This window comes from Oncorhynchus clarkii, chromosome 28, assembly GCF_045791955.1.
Source record: "Oncorhynchus clarkii lewisi isolate Uvic-CL-2024 chromosome 28, UVic_Ocla_1.0, whole genome shotgun sequence".
Lineage (NCBI taxonomy): Eukaryota > Metazoa > Chordata > Actinopteri > Salmoniformes > Salmonidae > Oncorhynchus > Oncorhynchus clarkii.
In genome coordinates this window covers 34973964-34997063 of record NC_092174.1, presented here as the reverse complement: position 1 = coordinate 34997063, position 23100 = coordinate 34973964, and the positions used below count along the sequence as shown (strand labels likewise).

The following is a 23100-nucleotide window of genomic DNA, read 5'->3' as shown; positions in this document are numbered from 1 at the left end:
GTCGGGGGGCATAGCGGGATTTCTTATAAGCTTTCAGGTCCCGCTCCTTGAAAGCGGCAGCTCCAGCCTTTAGCTCAGTGAGGATGCTGCCTGTTAATCCATGGCTTCTGGTTGGGGTATGTACGTACAATCACTGTGGGGTTGAAGTCATCGATGCACTTATTGATGAAGCCAATGACTGATGTGGTGTACTCCTCAATGCAATCGGAGGAATCCCGGAACATATTCCAGTGTGTTAGCAAAACAGTCCTGTAGCTTAGCATCTTCCCCCTCTGACCACTTTTTTTATTGATCAAGTCACTGGTGCTTCCTGCTTTTAATTTTTGCTTGTAAACAGGAACTAGGAGGATAGTATTAGGGTCAGATTTGCCAAATGGAGGGCGAGGGAAAGCTTTGTGTGTGGAGTAAAGGTGGTTCAGTTCTATTTCCTCTGGTTGCACATTTAACATGCTGATAGAAATTTGGTAAAACGGATTTAAGTTTCCCTGCATTAAAGAAACTGCTAAGAAGCCTTTTGGTCCTAGACTTGGCACTCCGGTAGCGCTTGCCGAATGTTACCAGTGTTACTTTATCAATCTGTTACCCACTTTTTTGAGGGGTGAAAAACAGCTGCTAGGTTTTACAGTCAATTGTGATATAATGGTACAATATGCCAATACTAGTACTACTGTCTGAGTATACTGCATATCACAATTCAAAAGCAGCACCTGAAGCCCTAGACTTGCGCATGTCACCAGCCTACACTTGGTCATAGACACTGGTCTTGGGTCAGTTTTGCAATTTTCCCACTAATGAATAATTACAGGATTTGGGTGGATAAACTGATTCTAGATCTGCGGCTATGGGAAAACTCCCATCAGCCCTGTTTCCTGGTGGACTGCCACGTAACAACACAAGTGCTCAGCTGGCAGGCCGCCTTATTAGAGTTGAAGCTAGCCAGTTAGCAATATTACTTGAGCAGAAAAATATCAAGCATTAAATCCTAACTACGATATAAACCAGCCGTGACATGGGGGGGTCGCAGAGTGTCGAGATACCGGGAGGAGGATCCGAAGGCTACCATGTTCTTCGGGTATGTGTATTTTTTTGATTTTTTTTGACGTTTGCAAAATAATGTTAGCATCCGTAAGAATGGTCCCACAGCAGGATCTAATTGTGTCCTCACCGTCAGATAGAGGCCGGGGATCACATTCCGGCCTACATGCAGCTAATGCTAATAGACATTGTTAACGCTATTTTCCCCAGCATTTGCTACAGTTGTATTGTGTAATTGTCCAAGTTAAATATTTGCATGTATCATTTTACATGCAGCTTTGAAAGGTAAATGAGTGTTATTGGTTGCATGTATTGTTTGGTAACAAGGTTAGCTGTCAAAACAACCAGGCAGCTAGATAGAGTGAATGGTGTTTAAATGAGCTCAATGCTAGCTAGCTGTCATAATGTCAACTTTTGTAGGTGCTGCCGCATTGCTGACAGAATCCTCAACATCACAGAGTCAGTCATGTCTTTGATTTACACATTTGTCAGACCACCTGAATGTCTCATTACTCCCTAAATGTATAGACCTCCATCTTCAATATGTTGATGTGACAAGGATTGTAATACCTATTTCATTCTAAGGCTACTGCTAAAAGTTCAAAGATGATGTGCAACGCCCTAACATTTTCCAAGAAGACAGGACCTTAGCTGGATCTCATGTCACAGGCGGTGGTGTAGATACCCTGTAACTTCCATGGTCCTTGTTCAAACCTTGTTCCAGGTGCTCCCCTTCAATCACAAAATACAGTTGTTACAAGTCATGTCTCCTCTCTCTTCTCCTCAGGTTCAGGAGAATTCTCCAGGACACCGTGCAGGACTGGAGCCTTTCTTTGACTTTATTGTCTCCATCAACAACGAAAGACTGGTAAGCAAAGACATGCTGTTGAATCGGTATGTTCAACACACGTACTACATGCACATACACAAACTCCCACTGAGGATGCTATCTTGTACTGTATAGCTCTGATTGTCCATTCTACTTATTCTAATTCTATAATTTACCCTGTCTGTGTTTCAGAACAAGGACAATGACACTCTGAAGGACCTGTTGAAGGCCAGTGTGGAGAAGCCAGTTAGAATGCTGGTTTACTCCTCTAAGACCCTGGAGCTCAGGGAGTCCACCGTCACCCCAAGCAACCTCTGGGGTGGCCAGGGCCTGCTGGGTGTCTCCATACGCTTCTGCAGCTTCGAGGGAGCCAATGAGAACATCTGGCATGTGCTGGTGAGTAGCCAGTCAATGGCTGTGCCCAATTTAGCTCGCCCCAGTGTACCGGGCAGGTGTAACTCTTGATATAAGTTGGGATTCCCGAGTGGCGCAGCGGTCTAAGGCACTGCATCTCAGTGCTAGAGGCGTCACTACAGACCCTGGTTCGATTCCAGGCTGTATCACAACCGTCCGTGATTGGGAGTCCCATATGGTGGAGCAAAATTGGCCCAGTGTTAGGGTTTGGCCGGGGTAGGTAAATACAAATTTGTTCTTAACTGACTTGCTTTGTTATATAAAATACAATTAACCAAGGGTCTCTCTCTTTCTCAGGAGGTGGAGCCTAACTCTCCGGCAGCCCTGGCTGGCTTGCGGCCCCACACTGATTACATCATAGGAGCCGACACCGTTATGAACGAGGTGCGCACACACTGACACTACTATTCCATGCATTCTACACTAGGAGTTAAGACTAGCCAATCAGCATTTGTGTACAAGTCATTGAAGTTGATCTCTATCTCCCTCCCTTCCACCTCTCTCTCTCATCAGTCGGAGGACCTGTTTTCTCTGATTGAGACCCATGAGGGGAAGGGGTTGAAGCTATATGTCTATAACACAGACACAGACAACTGCAGAGAGGTGGTCATCACCCCCAACAGTTCCTGGGGAGGGGAGGGCAGGTAACCAACATACAATACACACGCTACACACTTCAGTCTGACAAGTGACATCACGCTAATGCTATCTCCTGTTCCCCTGTTACAGTCTGGGATGTGGCATCGGATACGGTTACCTGCACAGAATTCCCACCCGGCCATTTGAAGAAGGGAAGAAGATTAGTTTTCCGGGTCACATTCCCAGTGGTGAGCCCATCAGCGCGCTCAAGGACGGATTCACTGAGGTTAGTATCGACCCAGAACTCGACCAAAACAGAGCCCAGAATCAGAACAGCGATAACTGCCTGGACGGTCAGTGGACACTGTCACTTTATGCTCTTTTGTAATCCTTCTACTATGACATACACTGAGTGTACAAAATATTGAGAACTCTTTCTATGACAGACTGACCAGGTGAATCCAGATGGGAGCTATGATCCCTTATTGATGTCACTTGTTAAATCCACTTAAATCAGTGTAGATGAAGGGGGAGATGGGTTAAAGAAGGATTTTGTATGTGTGCCATTCAGAGGGTGAATGGGCAAGACAAAATATGTAAGTGCCTTTGAAAGGGGTATGGTAGAGGGTGCCAGACACACCAGTTTGTGTCAAGAACTGCAATGCTGCTGGATTTTTTTTCACAAACTTGACACAACTGTGGGAAGCATTGGAGTCAACATGGGCCAGCATCCCTGTGGAACACTTTTGACACCTTGTAGAGTCCATGCCCTGACGAATTGAGGCTGTTATGAGGGCAAAAAGAACCCCCCCCCCCCCCCCCCGACCAGGGCTAGGTTATGAGCTATGAAAGGCTCATTATGTATGTACAGTACCAGTCAAAAGTTTGGATACACCTACTCATTCAAGGGTTTTCCTTTATTTTTACTATTTTCTATATTATAGAATAATAATGAAGACATCAAAACTATGAAATAACACATATGGAATCATGTAGTAACCAGAAAAGTGTTAAACAAATCTAAATATATTTTGAGATTCTTCTAAGTAGCCACCCTTTGCCTTGACAGCTTTGCACATGCTTGGCATTCTCTCAACCAGCTTCATGAGGTAGTCACCTGGAATGCATTTCAATTAACAGGTGTGCTTTGTTAGGTTGATTTGTGTAATTTCTTTCCTTAATGCGTTTGAGACAATCAGTTGTGTTGTGACATGGTAGGGGTGGTATACAGAAGATAGCCCTATGTGGTAAAAGACCAAGTCCATATTATGGTAAGAACAGCTCAAATAAGCAAAGAGAAATGACAGTCCATCATTACTTTAAGACATGAAGGTCAGTCAATCTGGAAAATTAAGAACTTTGACGTTTCTTCAAGTGCAGTTGCAAAAACCATCAAACACTATGATTAAACTGGCTCTCATGAGGATCGCCACAGGAAAAGACGACCCAGAGCTACCTCTGCTGCAGAGGATACGTTCATGAGAGTTACCAACCTCAGAAATTGCAGCCCAAATAAATGCTTCAGAGTTTAAGTAACAGACACATCTCAACATCAACTGTTCAGAGGAGACTGTGAATCAGGCCTTCGTGGTCGAATTGCTACAAAGAAACCACTACTAAAGAACACCAATAAGAAGAGACTTGCTTGGGCCAAGAAACATGAGCAATGTACATTAGACCTGTGGAACTCGGTCCTTTTCGTCTGAGTCCAAATTTGAGATTTTTGGTTCAGACCGCCGTGTCTTTGTGAGATGCAGAGTAGGTGAACGGATTATCTCTGTGTAGGTCCCACTGTGAAGCATGGTGTGGGGGTGCTTTGCTGGTGACACTGTCAGTGATTTATTTAGAATTCAAGGCACACTTAACCGGCATGGCTACCACAGCATTCTGCAGTGATACATCATCCCATCTGGTTTGCGCTTAGTGGGACTATCATTTGTTTTTTAACAGGACAATGAACCAAAACACACCTCCAGGCTGTGTAAGGGCTATTTGACCAAGGAGAGTGATGGAGTGCTGCATCAGATGACCTGGCCTCCACAATCACCTGACCTCAACCTAATTGAGATGGTTTGGGATGAGTTGATCGCAGAGTGAAGGAAAAGCAGCCAACAAGTACACATTATATGTGGGAACTCCTTTAAAATTGTTGGAAAAGCATTTCAGATGAAGCTGGTTGAGTGCCAAGAGCGTGCAAAGCTGTCAAGGCAAAAAAGCGTTTTATTTAACTAGGCAAGTCGGTTAAGAACAAATTCTTGTTTACAATGACGGCCAAACCTGGACGATGCTGGGCCAATTGTGCGCAGCCCTATGGAACTCCCAATCACGGCCGGATGTGATGCATCCTGGTTTCGAAACAAGGACTGTAGTGAAGCCTCGCACTGAGATGCAGTGCCTTAGACCGCTGCACCACTGGGCGCCCAAAGGGTGGCTACTTTGAAGAAACTCCTAAAATATATTTTGATTTCTTTAACACGTTTATGATTACATGATTCCATATGTGTTATTTTAATAGTTTTGATGTCTTCACTATTATTCTACAATGTAGAAAATAGTTTGAAAAAAACTTGAATGAATAGGTGTCCAAACTTTTGACTGGTACTGAATGTATGACTGTCCCTCCCAGTGCAGACAGGCAAGACTGAGAGGAAAGGTTTTCATTAGAATTATGAATGACTTGTTTTAAATGCACTTGACCTTCACTGTTCATCAGCCATCCCTCACATATTTCTCTATTCCTCTCTCCATCTATCTTTCTCTCTGCTTTTGCCTTATTTCTCCCTCCCACTCAGGTTCAGCTCTCTGCTGTAACCCCACCCCCTGCTGTGCCCTCTGTCCCCACGGGGTTAGAAGATTCGCTGTCCAGCCTGTCAATCAACTCAGCTCCACCCACCATTCCAAGTGCGCTTCAGACAGGTACTTAATCTCTCTTACTTTCTCTCTCAACATAATATGGTATCAAAGTGTTAGGAAATGTCTGGAATGGAATGTGGCACCAGGGTTCGACCAATCATTTTTAATATGGGTCCAGATGGCCTCCCCACCCCTTTCAAACTCCCAGTGGAAATGCTACAGATGGTCTCAGAGGGGTGGGGAAACTCTTTCTTTTTTCTCCAGGGTCACATCGGGATTTTGAAATACAACTTAGGGTCGCACTTTAAAATAAAAAATGTTGATGATTTTTCTTGGTCAATATCAATTTGCGGGCCAGAAAACAGGCAGTTATTTGAAAATATATACAGTGCAGTTCAGAAAGTATTCAGAGCCCTTGACTTTAAGCATTTTGTTACATTACAGCCTTATTCTAAAATTGCTTAGTTTCCCCCACCCTCATCAATCTACACGCAATACCCCATAGTGACAAAGAAAATGTTTTAAGTAATAAAAAAAAGAAAATTACAAATTTATTACAAATAATAAACGGAAATATCACATGCACATAAGTATTCAGAACCTTTACTTAGTACTTTGTTGAAGCACCTTTGGCAGCGATTAGTCTGGAGTCTTCTTGGGTATTTTTATTTATTTCACCTTTATTTAACCAGGTAGGCTAGTTGAGAACACCTTTATTTAACCAGGTAGGCTAGTTGAGAACAAGTTCTCATTTGCAACTGCGACCTGGCCAAGATAAAGCGTAGCAATTCGACACATACAACAACAGAGTTACACATGGAATAAACAAAACATACAGTCAATAATACAGTAGAACAAAAGAAAACAAAAAGTCTATATACAGTGAGTGTAAATGAGGTAAGTTAAGGAAATAAATAGGCCATGGTGGCGAAGTAATTACAATATAGCAATTAAACACTAATGGTAGATCGGCAAAAGATGAATGTGCAGGTTGAGATACTGGAGTGCAAAGGAGCTAAATAAATAAATAAATACCAGTATGGGGATGAGGTAGGTAGATCGATGGGCTGTTTACAGATGGGATATGTACAGGTGCAGTGATCTGTGAGCTGCTCTGACAGCTGTTGAGGGAGATGTGAGTCTCCAGCTTCAGAGATTTTTGCAATTCGTTCCAGTCATGGACAGCAGAGAACTGGAAGGAAAGATGATCAAAAGGAGGTATGACGCTACAAAATTGGTACACCTGTATTTGGGGAGTTCTCCCATTCTTTTCTGAAGATTCTCTCAAGCGCTGTCAGGTTCCCTGCCGTTGAAAAACATCCTCAATGCATGAAGCTGCCACCACCATGCTTCACAGTAGGGGAGGTGCCAGGTTTCCTCCAGACATGACGCTTGGCATTCAGGCCAAAGAGTTCAATCTTGGTTTCATCTGCCCAGAGAATCTTGTTTGTAATTGTCTGAGAGTCCTTTAGGTGCCTTTTGGCAAACTCCAAGCGGGCTGTCATGTGCCTTTTTACTGAGGAGTGGCTTCCATCTGGCCATTCTACCATAAAGGCCTGATTGGAGGATTGCTGCAGAGATGGTTGTCCTGCTGGAAGGTTCTCCCATCTCCACAGAGGAACTCTGGAGCTCTATCAGAGTGACCATCGGGTTCTTGGTGACCTGCCTGACCAAGGCCTTTCTCCCCCGATTGCTCAGTTTGGCTGGGCGGCCAGCTTTAGGAAGAGTCTTGGTGGTTCCAAGCTTCTTCCATTTAAGAATGATGGAGGCCACTGTGTTCTTGGGGACCTTCAATGCTGCAGAAATATTTTGGTACCCTTCCCCCAGATCTGTGCCTCGACACAATCCTGTCTCAGAGCTCTACAGACAATTCCTTCGACCTCATGGCTTGGTTTTTGCTGACATGCATGGTCAACTGTGGGACCTTTATAGAGACAGGTGTGTGCCTTTCCTAATCATGTCCAATCAATTGAATTTACCACAGGTGGACTCCAAACAAGTTGTAGAAGCATCTCCAGGATGATAAATGGAAACAGGATGCACCTGAACTCAATTTCCAGTCTCATAAAAAAGGGTCTGAATACTTATGTAAATAAGGCATTTCTGTTTTTTATTATTAACACATTTGCAATACTATCTCAACCTGTTTTTGCTTTGTCATTATGGGCTATTATGTGTAGATAAGGGAAAATAATAAGGCTTTAACGTAACAAAGTGAAAAAAGTCAAGGGGCCTGAATACTTTCTGAATGCACTGTAGGTCCTTTAAATAAAATCACATTTATTTATATAGCCCTTCGTACATCAGCTGATATCTCAAAGTGCTGTACAGAAACCCAGCCTAAAACCCCAAACAGCAAGCAATGCAGGTGTAGAAGCACGGTGGCTAGGAAAAACTCACTAGAAAGGCCAAAACCTAGGAAGAAACCTAGAGAGGAACCAGGTTATGAGGGGTGGCCAGTCCTCTTCCGGCTGCGCCGGGTGGAGATTATAACAGAACATGGCCAAGATGTTCAAATGTTCATAAATGACCAGCATGGTCAAATAATAATCACAGTAGTTGTCGAGGGTGCAGCAAGTCAGCACCTCAGGAGTAAATGTCAGTTGGCTTTTCATAGCCGATCATTAAGAGTATCTCTACCACTCCTGCTGTCTCTAGAGAGTGGAAAACAGCAGGTCTGGGACAGGTAACACGTCCGGTGAACAGGTCAGGATTCCATAGCCGCAGGCAGAACAGTTGAAACTGAAGCAGCAGCACGGCCAGGTGGAGTCAGCAAGGAGTCATCATGCCAGGTAGTCCTGAGGCATGGTCCTAGGGCTCAGGTCCTCCGAGAGAGAGAAAGAAAGAGAAAAAGAGAGAATTAGAGAGAGCATACTTAAATTCACACAGGACACCGGATAAGACAGGAGAAGTACTCCAGATATAACAAACTGACCCTAGCCCCCCCGCACAAACTACTGCAGCATAAATACTGGCGGCTGAGACAGGAGGGGTCAGGAGACACTGTGGCCCCATCCGATGATACCCCCGGACAGGGCCAAACAGGATGGATATAACCCCACCCACTTTGCCAAAGCACAGCCCCCACACCACTAGAGGGATATCTTCAACCACCAACTTACCATCCTGAGACAAGGCCGAGTATAGCAAACAAAGATCTCCGCCACGGCACAACCCAAGGGGGGGGCGCCAACCCAGACAGGAAGATCACGTCAGTGACTCAACCCACTCAAGTGACGCACCCCTCGTAGGGACGGCATGAAAGAGCACCAGTAAGCCAGTGACTCAGCCCCTGTAATAGAGTTAGAGGCAGAGAATCCCAGTGGAGAGAGGGGAACCGGCCAGGCAGAGACAGCAAGGGCGGTTTGTTGCTCCAGAGCCTTTTATAATTTATTAAGTTCTATTTAGTTTTAAATATTAGTGGGGCCTGGAGTATTAAAAAAAATCTACCCAAAGTAATTACTTATTTATGACATTTTCTACTCAAACTTCCTGCTGGCGCCTGCGGGACGTAGTTTGCCCACCCTTGGTCTAAAAGGTCCTCTCTCTCCTATACAACTGTGTGCTAACTGCTCAAACTCTCACTCTTTTCCAGGTCTCCCCACCGTTCCCCTGCTGCCCACCTCCCTTAGCCCCCTAAACCCAGCCTCCACGACCTTCAACCCTGCCACCACGCTACCAGGTCAGTACACGCCTCTTCAGAATTATATTTCAAGATCGAATTGAAATTATCTAATCTTACACACAATACCTTTTCTACACTGATTAAGTATGTTTATTTGTGTGCTATTGTAGGTCTGTTGCCTCTCCCTGGCGGCCTGCCCCCATTCCCAAACCTCTCCAACCTCAACCTCGCCGCACTACCAGACCTCAGCGCTGTATCGCTAGCAGGTATTAGCGGGCTACTGCCACCAGGAACAGCCGGTTTATACAGCTAACAGCTAATGCTAACAGTGGGTTTCCACCCCCAGGCATTAACGTATTATGTACCAGTGTGATTATTCATGTGTTCAACTACAGATCTCTCTTTTCTCTCACCTGCCCCTTCCTCTCCCCTCCATTTCAGGATTCCCTCCACTCGCACCCTTCCCTCCTCTGAACCTGCCCGGTCTAGCCCCCCTCCCCCCCCTGCCTGCCATGCTGTCCCAGCTCCCCCTCCTACCCCAGGGGGTAACATCCCTTCCCCCTGTCGACATCTCCTCCTTCACCCCCCTCACCCTTTCCACAGTCACCCCCGCCCCAGAGCAGCAGACCCTCCCTGGTGCCACAGTTCCCGCTTCTGCCGCCACAGAACCAGCCGTCGCCTCGGCGACCATCATGAAATCAAAGGCTGCCACGAAGACGTCGTCGTAACACAGGAAAAGTCTCATACCCAGAATCGAACCTGCCGGTTTCTCTCTCTCGTTTTCTTTCTCACTCACTCACTCTCTCTCTCATATTTATTTAGCCAGGAGGGACAGAATAATTTGCCACGGTGAAGCTGGTGCAGTCAGTTGGAAACATGGAGCAGAGGAATAAAGAAGTGGCTGAGTGGCAACAAGCAGGGAAGCCCTGCCTGCCTGTCTGACCCACACTGCCTTAGTTTCATTCAAAATTCAAATTCTCTTCAGTACCCTTTAGTAAACACAGACAGCTAGATATTCCTTTATATATATTTTTTTGTTTGTTTAATTGCTTTGATTGTTCCTGTTAAAGAATGAAATCTGCATTATTTTGCACCACGTTTTGAAAAATATTAGGCATGTTTGTCCCTGTGTTCTTCTCTCCATGCACCTTTCGTTTCTAACAGAACTCTATAGCCTACCCTTAAACGTTGTGTGAGGGTGGTAGTCACTAGATGGCCATGCCAGAGGGGACCGAAATAGGCAGGGATATCGTAAGAACTATGAACTATTTGTGGCTGGGCTAGGGTTTGTGGTAAATATCGTATTGGGGGTTAGACGGCGCTGCCTCTGGCATGGTGGGTTGAAGAGGTAGGAAATGAAGGCGAAGTGAGGCTTTTCAACTACACGAGGGCGCTGTGTTACAACTTTATGAAAACACCCTGTACACATACTCGAGCAATAAAGCTAATGGAATTTTAAAATACTTTCTTATTTGTGCGTGTTTTTCTATTTCAAAATATGCACTTTCTTTGCTTTCAACAATGTATAAGTTGTCTATAGATTAGCCTACTTGTTTTAAGCTTTTACCTTGCATATTTCATTATCCTGCTTAAAATGACCAGACAGAGCAAGCGTATTACAATAATTATAGCCTAAAACCCTCACCAAGAAAGCATGACGCTATCTGTACTATTGTGAGCCAACCTAGCGCCACCAACCTGCGTTTCATTGGGTGTTACGCACCCCAAGTGGAGTTACGTCGTCTAGGGTTAGTGAAAAAACGCAACACATGGCTTACAGTAGAGTAGTACAATCAATAACAAATTACAAATCAATAGACATTTGTTATTTAGAGAACTGGGATATGAGTGGTCGCGAGCGCAGTAGAAACCGAACCTGGTCGTTGGATTCGGACCTTGACTCGCGTGCGTCCCAGACAGGTATGGAAACAATGATTTGGAGCTCACTCAGTCGTGGTGGGACTCGCACGGGTACCTAGGCTACAGCTTTGGAAGTTGTGCTTTTCTTTGAATAAGAAAGCTTTGATTAAAGTTGACGTCACTAAACCATGTCAAACTGGTAAAGTAGCCTACATTCGATATAGCTTGTCATTTTTTTAATAGGGACGCCTGTGATGGGGACAATTTGTTTGCTGTGCTGCAATAACTGCTACAAAACCACTGAATAAAGGTAATAAAGTGATAGACAAATAGTTTTCTACTACTGTAGTATTTCTGCCTTCCTATACCAAGTGGGCAGTTCGTCAGGGGGTCTTGAGGAGGACAAGGAGGTCGCCTCGCAAGCTGTACTGTTCTTCATCAATGGTTCGAGGAGAGGTGCAGTGCACCTGTGCTCGAGTATAGCCGAGATACTGCGCGAGAATCAACGGTGAGAACCATAGGCCTGTTGTATCAAACAAATTCCCACTGTCACATGCCTGATTCACACCAGTTTTCAGCTGCCTCCTCCATGAGAAAGTTAACCATTTACTGTTTCGGTTGAGTTTGTCTGACCTTTGCTTAACTCTGCTGTGTGTGTGTGTGTGCGCCTCCTCTCATATCTTAGTCTGCACAGGACCGTAGAGGTCCAAAGGGCCCGAATAGAGGAGCTGATGTGCTCTCTGTCCACTGCTCCAGCTGCTCCCGTGGGTCCCTCAGATTCCAACAGATCCCAGACCAACTCCACCTCTCCCTTCTCCTGCCTCCCCTCCATCTCTCTCGCCGCCTCCTCCCCCTACCTCCCCTCTCCCCCAGCCAGTGTCTCCCCCAGTGTGTCCTCCTTATACAGCTCTGGGAGGGGCAGCCTGTGCTCTAACACCACACCCCCCTGCCTCCCCCCTCTATCCTTTAGCACCACACCCCCCTGCCTCCCTCCTCTGGTCCCCCTTCACAACCTCACCCCTCAGAGGAGACAGGTATGTATGACACACATGATCTCTCTCACAAGTCAACACTCACGTAAAGGTATACACACAAACTACCCCACCCTCTGTCTCTCTGTGTCAGACAGCAGTTCTGCCCTGTGTGAAAGAGTATGAGAAGGAGGATCCAGGAGAAAAGGAAGGCAGGAGAGGAGATGAGAGGGTGAAGAAGAGAGGGGGAGAAATGAGACAAGAAGACAACAGACTTACTCTACCCTCTGTAGAAGAAGATCTGGGATCACAACCCTTACCCATCATGCCTCACTCCTCCCATAGTGACAGCAATCCCAGAGAAAGAGGTGTAAATTGTTTTACATAATGAAGCAGTGCTTTGAATTGGAATGTCTGTTTTATTCATAGCAATTATGACCAAGGAGAATGTGAAGTTTCAGTCTGTCTTTGCTGTGTGCTCACCATGTCAGGACATTGTGTGTGTTTGTGTTTCAGTCAGGAGGAGGGAGAAGGGAAACCTGTCGTCTGAGCAGGGTGGACAGACATCGGACCGAAAACACACGCTGAAGGCTGGACCTCATTATCATACTTCACAATGGACACATGAGGATGTTACAGCCTTTATGATGAGCTGTTTTTGTGGTAGTTTGTTTTTGGTCATTGATATTGTTGTTGTTTGTGAGCAGAAAAGAGAGAATGTCCTAAGGAGAAGTGCCTCATGTGGACCTCTGAGGGGAGAGATGGAGGAGACAAAAGAGGAGGAGAGGTGGTGTCTGGCCCCAGACTGTCCTGACTCCTCGTCCACAGTCCAAGCAGCAGGAGGGCTGGACCCCAGGGCATTAACCACCAGGTACACTTATATTCTCGCTTTAGTTTCTCTTCTGTGTATTACCGTATTATACTGTATTAATGACTAATTTCACAATAATTGTGATTTAAAGAACTTAACTGTGTGGTGCGTATGTCCGTTCGTGCATGCATGTGCATATCAGGAAAAAGCACCGCCTGTGTGTGAATGACCGTGTAGTGCTGGAGAGGAGGAGGAGAGGAGAGGAGAGGAGAAGAGGAGCTGTGAGGTTCATCGGACCACTGGAAAACACTGAGTCTACAGACATCTATATCGGAGTGGAATTGGACACAGCCAGTGAGTTTGTGTGTGTGTGTGCAGTGTGTGTGTGTTTATGTTGTGTGTGAATATCTGGCATTCTCATCACCATTACAACTGTGACAGTAACACCAAAGATACTGGTAAATAAGGCCTGGATTCAATCAGATCGAGCATTAACCAGCATTGGTCGACATCCGCATAGCAGATGTTTTGGCGGTGTTGGAGGTGTAACTGTGGTATGAGCTGAAATATAGGTGAGCGGCTGCTCTTGTCTGTCACAAACCACCCCCTTATTATCCCTACTGCGTTAGTTCAAAACAGTGCTAGAAAGTTTAGGCTCTATCGATGTTAGAAATAATTATTCTCAAATATCAAACCATTGATGTTAGGCTACTGCATGTTTTCATGCACCCTAGACACACTGCAATTTGCATACCGCCTCAATAGATCCACAGACGATGCAATCGCCATCGCACTGCACACTGCCTTTTCCCATCTGGACAAGAGGCATACCTATGTAAGAATGCTGTTCATTGACTGTAGCTCAGCATTCAACACCATAGTCCCCTCCAAGCTCATCATTAAGCTCGGGCCCTAGGTCTGAACCCCGCCCTGTGCAACTGGGTCCTGGACTTCCTGACGGGCCTCCTCCAGGTGGTGAAGGTACACAAACAACACCTCCAGTATACTGATCCTCAACACGGGGGCCCTACAACGGTGCGTGCCCAGCCTGTCATGTACTCCCATGACTACGTGGCCATGCACGCCTCCAACTCAATCATCAAGTTTACAGACGACACAACAGTGGTAGGCCTGATTACCATCAACGATGAGAGCCTACAGGAAGGAGTTGAGGGCCTTGGCAGAGTGGTGTCAGGAAAATAACCTCTCCCTCAATGTCAACAAAATGAAGGAGCTGATGGTGGACTTCCGGAGACAGCAGAGGGAGCATAACCCCATCCACATTGACGGGGCTGCAGTGGAGAAGGTTGAAAGCTTCAGGTTCCTGGGCGTACACCACTGGCAATCTGAAATGGTCCACCCACATAGACAGCGTGGACAAGAAGGCTCAACAGCGCCTCTTCATCCTAAGGAGGCTGAAGAAATTGGACTTGGCCCCTAAGACCCTCACACTTTTACAGATGCACCATTGAGAGCATCCTGTCGGGCTGTATCACCGCCTGGTACGGCAACTGCACCGCCCGCAACCACAGGTTCTCCCGGGGGTAGCACGGTCTGTCCAATGCAATCCCGGGTGCACACTGCCTGCCCTCCAGGATATACAGCACCCGGTGTCACAGGAAGGACAAAAAGATCATCAAAGATCTCAGCCACCCAAGCCATAGCCTGTTCACACCGATACCATCCAGAAGGCGAGGTCAGTACAGGTGCATCAAAGTTGGTACATGAGATAATCTGTTTTTCAATCTATCTCTAGGCCATCATACTGTTCAATAGCCATCACTAGCCGGACTCCACCCAGTACACTGCCCTGAACTTAGCCACTGTCACGAGCCATCTACCACCCGGTTACTCAACCCTGCACCTTAGAGACTGCTGCCCTATGTACATAGACATGGAATCACTGGTCACTTTAATAATGTTTACATACTATTTCACCCATTTCATATGTATGTACTGTGTTCTCATCAAGGCCAACCGATTTACCTATTGCTGTACATATACTATTCTAACCATCCGGTTAGGACATCTACTTTGTGCATGACACAAGTCATTTTCCTAACAATTGTTTACAGACAGATTATTTCACTTACAATTCACTGTATCACAATTCCAGTGGGTCAGAAGTTTACATGCACTAAGTTGACTGTGCCTTTAAACAGCTTGGAAAATTCAAAAAAACTATTTCATGGCTTTAGAAGATCCTGATAGGCTAATTGACATCATTTGAGTCAATTGGAGGTGTACCTGTGGATGTATTTCAAGGCCTACCTTCAAACTCAGTGCCTCTTTGCTTGATATCATGAGAAAATCAAAAGAAATCAGCCAAGACCTCAGAAAATTTTTTGAAGACCTCATGTCTGGTTCATCCTTGGGAGCAATTTCCAAACGCCTGAAGGCACCACGTTCATCTACAAAATTATCTATATCCACAGAAAATCTAGTCCTATATCGACATAACCTGAAAGGCCGCTCAGCAAGGAAGAAGCCACTGCTCCAAAACCGCCATAAAAAAAGCCAGACTACGGTTTGCAACTGCACATGTGGACAAAGATCGTATTTTTTTGAGAAATGTCCTCTGGTCTGAAGAAAAAAATCTAACTGTTTGGCCATAATGACCATCGTTATGTTTGGAGGGAAAAGATGGAGGCTTGCAAGCTGAAGAACACCATCCCAACCGTGAAGCACTGGGGTGGCAACATCATGTTGTGGGGGTGATTTGCTGCAGGAGGGACTGGTGCACTTCACAAAATAGATGGCATCATGATGCAGGACAATTGTGGATATATTGAAGCAACATCTCAAGACATCAGTCAGGAAGTTAAAGCTTGGTCACAAATGGGTCTTCCAAATGGACAATGACCCCAAGCATACTTCCAAAGTTGTGGCAAAATGACTTAAGGACAACAAAGTCAAGGTATTGGAGTGGCCATCACAAAGCCCTGACCTCAATCCTATAGAAAATGTGTGGGCAGAACTGAAAGTGCGTGCGAGCAAGGAGGCCTACAAACCTGACTCAGTTACACCAGCTCTGTCAGGAGGAATGGGCCAAAATTCACCCAACTTATTGTGGGAAGCTTGTGGAAGGCTACCCAAAACGTTTGACCCAAGTGAAACCATTTTTAAAGGCAATGCTACCAAATACTAATTGTGTGTATGTAAACGTCTGACCCACTGGGAATGTGATGAAAGAAATAAAAGATGAAATAATTAATAGTTTCAAATATTATTTTGACATTTCACATTATTAAAATAAAATGGTGATCCCAAATGACCTAAAACAGGGATTTTTTTCTAGGATTAAATGTCAGGAATTGTGAAAAACTGAGTTTAAATGTATTTGGCTAAGGTGTAGGTAAATCATTTTCTGGAATTTTCCAAGCTGTGTAAAGGCACAGTCAACTTAGTGTATGTAAACTTCTGACCCACTGGAATTGCGATACAGTGAATGCATCTGTCTGTAAACAATTGTTGGAAAAATGACTTGTCATAGATGTAGATGTCCTAACCGACTTGCCAAAACTATAGTTTGTTAACAAGAAATTTGTGGAGTTGTTGAAAAAGGAGTTTTAATGACTCCAACCTAAGTGTTTGTAAACTTCCGACTTCAACTGTATATGCATACACACACACACACTCTGACATCGCTCGTCCTATATTTCTTAATTACCTTTTATTTTTAGATTTGTGGGTATTGATGTGTATTGTTAGATACTACTGCACTGTTGGAGCTAGGAATACAAGCAATTCATTAAACCCGCAATAACATCTGCTAAATATATTTATACGACCAATAACATCTGCTAAATATATTTATACGACCAATAACATCTGCTAAATATATTTATACGACCAATAACATTTGGATGGTGTGATTTATCCGTCAAGTTGGAGTGTTTGAACTTGTAATGAGGCTGCATGAACTTCTAATGCAGTTGTTTGGGATTTGTCAGATTATAGCCGCGTGGGGTTTGGTGGCATTCCGACGGCAGTATCCGTGATAAGGTAACGCAACGAGCCGCTTGTGGGTTTGACAGCTCTAACGCAGTTCTACCACCACACACAGCCAAAACAACGCTATGTGGATGTAAAAATTGTCAATCTGATTGAACCTAGCTCTAACCCAAGATTTATCATTGGGGTCGTTTCCAATGGGAGCAAATGAAGCATAGTGGGCAGAACAAGCAAGAAGGTGGGCAGAGCCAAGCACAAGTGAGATCTTATTGGTGCATTTTAGCAATGATTTGCATATTTGCGTTCCGCCTACTCTGAAGTGTGTGTGCAATAACTCAATTCACCCTAAAAAAAACTTTGGCAAAGGGTTAAGTCTATAAAACTTTGCTCTCAGTTCTTAACAGATTCTCATTTTGTAAACAGAAAACTGTATTGAGATTGTGCTCATTTTTTATCATCGATGAAACATTCAATGTCGGTCAAGTTTCATCTCCTCCCACTCCCTCCCCTCCTCCCGCCTCTAAACAGATGCTTCAGATGTATGCCCCTTGTGATGTGGCTCTAGCCTTTTGGGGGCCCACCCCGCGGGCAAAACAAGTCAGTTCGTCAAATGTTCTGCCCCGGTCAACTATAAGTGCTGTTATTGCGAAGTGGAAACATCTAGGAGCAACAACGGCTCAGCCGCAAATTATTAGGCCACACAAGCTAACAGAACGGGACTGCAGAGTGCTGAAGTGTGTAAAGTGTCTGTTCTCGGCTGCAACACTCACTACCGAGTTACAAACTGCCTCTGGAAGCAACGTCAGCACAATAACTGTTTGTCAGGAGCATCCTAAAATAGGTTTCCATGGCCGAGCAGCTGCACACAAGACTGAGATCACCATGCACAATGCCAAACGTCGGCTGGAGTGGTGTAAAACTCACGCCATTGGACTCTGGAGCAGTGGAAACGCGTTCTCTGGAGTGATCAACCACGCTTCACCATCTGGCTGTCCGACGGACAAATCTGGGTTTGGCGGATGCCAGGAGAACACTACCTGCCCCAATGCATAATGAATGGCACTGGAAGAGATGGCTGCCGTTTTACGGTCTCCTAACCAATTGTGCTAATGTGTTTCTTTTGGGGCCGAAAAGAGCTTCTAGATATCAGGCCAGCGATTATTCACCCCGTACTGGAGGAATATGTTTTCTTTAACAAGTCGGACACAAGGATTTACTTAAGACGCCTGACAAGGCCCTAATCCCCATCATTCGCAAGAGAAAGAGACAGAGATATTGGGGACGGAGGTCTGGGTGTCTTGTAAGGGTACGACAGCCAGCGGGTAATCTCCCTTTACCATCGGTCCTATTAGCCAACGTACAATCAATGGATAATAAAATAGACAAACTACGATCACGTATATCCTACCAACGGGACATTAAAAACTGTAATATCTTATGTTTCACCGAGTCGTGGCTGAACAACGACATGAATAACATACAGCTGGTGGGTTTTACGCTTTTTCAGCGACCACTGGTAAGACAAGGGGTGGTGGTCTATGTATATTTGTAAACAGCTGGTGCACAAAATCTAAGGAAGTCTCAAGGTTTTTCTCACCTGAGGTAGAGTATCTCATGATAAGCTGTAGACGACACTATTTACCAAGAGTTTATCTATATTCTTCGTAGCTATTTACTACCACAACCCGATGCTTGCACTAAGACCGCACTCAATGAGGGAAACCGGTTTACCTAATTTCGACCGGCTTGTTAAATGTTCAACCAGAAGGAAACAACTCTAGACCACCTTTACTCCACACACAGAGATGCTTACAAAAATCTCCCTCGCCCTCTATTTGGCAAATCTGACCATAAGTCTATCCTCCTGATTCCTGCTTACAAGCAAAAATTAAAGCAGGAAGCACCAGTGACTCGGTCAATAAAAAAAGTGGTCAGATGAGGCAGATGCTAAACTACCGGACTGCTAGCACAGACTGGAATAAGTTCTGGGATTCTTCCAATGGCATTGAGGAGTACACATCAGTCACTAGCTTCATTAATAACAGCATTGATGACGTCGTCCCCACTGTGACCATACGTACATAACCCAATCAGAAGCCATGGATTACAGGCAACATCCACACTGAGCTAAAGGGTAGAGTTGCTGCTTTCATGGAGCGTGACTCCAACCCGGAAGCTTGTAAGATATTCCGCGATGCCCTCTGACAAACCATCAAATGGGCAAAACGTCAATACAGGACTAAGACTGAATCGTACTACACTGGCTCCGATGATCGTCGGATGTGGCAGGGCTTGCAAACTACAACAGACTACAAATAGAAGCACAGCCGCAAGCTGCCCAGTAACACGAGTCTACCAGATGAGCTAAATTACTTCTGTGTACGCTTTGAGGCAAGCAACACTGAAACATGCATGAGAGCATCAGCTGTTCCTGACGACTGTGATCACGCTCTCCACAGCCGATGTAAGACCTTTAAACAGGTCAACATTCACAAGGCCGCAGGGCCAGATGGATAACCAGCATGCGTTGACCAACTGGCAAGTGTCTTCTCTGACATTTTCAACCTGTCCCTGACTGAGTCTGTAATACCAACATGTTTCAAGCAGACCACCATAGTCCCTGTGCCCAAGAACACTAAGGTAACCTGCCTAAATGACTACCGACTCGTAGCACTCACGTCTATAACCATGAAGTGCTTTGAAAAGCTGGTCATGGCTCACATCAACACCATTATCCCAGAAACCCTAGACCCACCCAATTTGCATACCAACTCAACAGATCCACAATCTCTATTGCACTCAACACTGCCCTTTCCCACCTGGACAAAACGAACACCTATGTGACTACCTATTGACTACAGCGCAACGTTTAACACCATCGTGCCCTCAAACCTCATCACTAAGCTAAGGACTAAACACTTCCCTCTGCAACTGGATCCTGGACTTTCTGATGGGCCGCCCCCAGGTGGTAAGGGTAGGTAACAACACATCCGCCACACTGATCCTCAACACGGGGGCCCCTCGGGTGTGTGCTCAGTCCCCTCCTGCACTCCCTGTCCACTCATGATTGCATGGCCAGGCACGACCCCAGCACTCATCAAGTTTCCCGATGACACAACAGTGGTAGGCCTGATCACCGACAACAATGAGACAGCCTATAGGGAGGGAGGAGGTCAGAGACCTGGCCGTGTGGTGCAAGGACAACAACCTCTCCCTCAACATGATCAAGACAAAGGAGATGACTGTGGACTACAGGAAAAGGAGGACTGAGCACGGCCCCATTCTCATCGACGGGGCTGCAGTGGAGCAGGTTGAGAGCTTCAAGTTCCTTGGTGTCCACATCACCAACAAACTATCATTGTCCAAACACACCAAGACAGTCATAAAGAGGGCACGACAAAACCTATTCCCCCTCAGGAGACCGAAAAGATCTGGCATGGGTCCTCAGATCCTCCTCAAAAGGTTCTACAGCTGCACCATCGAGAGCATGACTGGTGATGACTGGTTGCATCACTGCCTGGTATGGCAACTGCTCGGCCTCTGACCGCAAGGGACTACAGACTGTAGTGCGTACGGCCCAGTACATCACTGGGGCCAAGCTTCTTGCCATCCAAGATCTCTATGCCAGGCGGTATCAGAGGAATGTCATAAAATTGTCAGACTCCAGCCACCCTAGTCACAGACTACTACCCAGACTATTTGCATTGCCCCTCCCCCATTCTCACACTGCTGCTACTCTTTGTTTATTATCTATGTATAGTCACTAACTCTACCTACATATTACCTCAATTACCTCGACTAACCGGTGCCCCGGCACATTGACTCTGTACCGGTACCCCCTGTATATAACCTCCACATTGACTCTGTTCCCCCTTTACCCCCTGTATATAGCCTCCACATTGACTCTGTTCCCCGGTACCCCCTGTATATAGCCTCCACATTGACTCGGTTCCCCGGTACCCCCTGTATATAGCCTCCACATTGACTCTGTTCCCCGGTACCCCCTGTATATAGCCTCCACATTGACTCTGTGCCCCGGTACCCCCTGTATATAGCCTCCACATTGACTCTGTGCCCCGGTACCCCCTGTATATAGCCTCCACATTGACTCGGTTCCCCGGTAACCCCTGTATATAGCCTCCACATTGACTCTGTTCCCTGGTACCCCCTGTATATAGCCTCCACATTGACTCTGTGCCCCGGTACCCCCTGTATATAGCCTCCACATTGACTCTGTGCCCCGGTACCCCCTGTATATAGCCTCCACATTGACTCGGTTCCCCGGTACCCCCTGTATATAGCCTCCACATTGACTCTGTGCCCCGGTACCCCCTGTATATAGCCTCCACATTGACTCTGTGCCCCGGTACCCCCTGTATATAGCCTCCACATTGACTCGGTTCCCCGGTAACCCCTGTATATAGCCTCCACATTGACTCTGTTCCCTGGTACCCCCTGCATAAAGCCTCACTATTGTTTTACTGCTGCTGTTTAATTATTTGATACTTTTATTTTCTACTTAACACTTATTTTCTTAAAGCTGCATTGTTAGTTAAGGGCTTGTAAGTAAGCATTTCACTATAAGGTCTACGTACTCGGCGCATGTAACAAATAAATAAAAAAACTGGTGGAGTAATAATGGTCTGGGGGCTGTTTTTCGTGGTTCGGACTAGTTCCCTTAGTTGCAGTGAAGGGAAATCTTAACGCTACAGCATGCAATAACATTCTAGATGATTCTGTGGCAACAGTTCGGGAAGGCCCTTTCCTGTTTCAGCATGACAATGCCCATGTGCACAAAGTGAGGTCCATACAGAAATGGTTTGTAGATCGGTGTGGAAGAACTTAACTGGACTGCACAGAGCCCTGACCTCAACCCCATCGAACAGCTTTGGGATTAATTAGAACCCCGACTGCAAGCCAGGCCTAATCGCCCAACCTCACTAATGCTCTTGTGACTGAATGGAAGCAAGTCCCCGCAGAAATGTTCCAACATCTAGTGGAAAACCTTCCCAGAAGAGTGGAGGCTGTTATAGCAACAAAGGTGGGACCAACTCCATATTAATGCCCATTATTTTGGAATGAGATGTTCGATGAGCAGGTGTCCACATGCTTTTGGTCATGTAGTGTATTAGAGTGAGAGTGACTAACAAATTCAATGGGGGTCCTTTGGAGTTCAGGGCCCCTGGGCACATGCCCTGCATGCCTGGTCGGTATTCGGCTATGATTACAAGTTTAGATAGCTGGCTAGATTCATTTACCAATCTAAAAATTGTCAGCTGACATGGCGACTGACATAAGAAAAAGATTTCTGATGCACAAACACACATTGAACTTGCACATTGTGTGCTCTACTATTTTAACTCTCAACAGTATGTTGAGACCTCGACTGAGCTTCTAATTTTTAAAATAATACTTATACATTTATTACTTTGGGGGCCCCCTAGCTGCCCGGGGCCCTAAGTGACCGCTTATGTTGCTTATTCCTGGAGCCAGCCCTGGTAACACCTCTTCCTATTCAACTTTAGGTGGAGAAAATGAAGGCAGTCTCCATGGTAACAGGTACTTCAGGTGTAAGCCCAACCATGGAACATTCACCACCATCACAGGGATCAGAAAGGTGAGCGTTCACCACACACACAATATGTAGAAAGGCTGGTAGTTAATTAGTTGATTAATTAATGTCTAAACTACTAGCAGGCCTACATTAATAGTAATAATGTAACTGTCACTACAGTAATAGTGATATTATGTAATATCATTTCTCCCCACCACAGCTCTCTCGATCATCCCACTCCAAGTCTAGAAGCTCCAAACCTCCAGAGGAGGGTGACTCTAGTGACTCTGGGCCGGGGAGCTCTGCAGTGGCAATAGGGAGGAGCAGCCAGAGCGTTGGGAGCAGGAACGGGCTCAGAAGGACCTGGAACCAGATGGACATTAGAGCTCAGGTCCATTCAGAGCCAGGAGGACCCAGAGACAAGACTACCGTGGAGAACCCTGGACTGGAGTGACATTACACCATCACTTACCCCTGGACTCGCCTGACACTCCTCTCCTAATCCCTCAATCCACAGCCTTACATTTTCCCCTTTCTCTCCTGACGAGTGTTTACTCACTAGACAACATGCTGAAGAAGCCTTCTTCAATCATCCAGCATGTAACTATAGAGAGA

General features: G+C 45.7%; 2 protein-coding genes across 2 annotated transcripts; both read left to right on the top strand.

The window, feature by feature from the left end:
* The first annotated feature begins 855 nt into the window (after positions 1–855).
* LOC139387121 (Golgi reassembly-stacking protein 2-like) lies at positions 856–10800 on the top strand. Its single transcript, XM_071133138.1, has 10 exons — positions 856–1072; positions 1823–1903; positions 2057–2260; positions 2576–2662; positions 2792–2922; positions 3008–3143; positions 5650–5773; positions 9306–9392; positions 9506–9601; positions 9777–10800. Exons 1-10 carry the CDS (start codon positions 1010–1012, stop codon positions 10061–10063), a joined length of 1296 nt encoding a protein of 431 aa, XP_070989239.1. The 5' UTR covers positions 856–1009; the 3' UTR covers positions 10064–10800.
* Positions 10801–11642: 842 nt separating this feature from the next.
* On the top strand, positions 11643–22980 carry LOC139386937 (uncharacterized). Its single transcript, XM_071132835.1, has 7 exons — positions 11643–11703; positions 11881–12229; positions 12321–12534; positions 12683–13037; positions 13180–13331; positions 22457–22548; positions 22706–22980. Exons 2-7 carry the CDS (start codon positions 11927–11929, stop codon positions 22937–22939), a joined length of 1350 nt encoding a protein of 449 aa, XP_070988936.1. The 5' UTR covers positions 11643–11703; positions 11881–11926; the 3' UTR covers positions 22940–22980.
* The last annotated feature ends 120 nt before the right edge of the window (positions 22981–23100 follow it).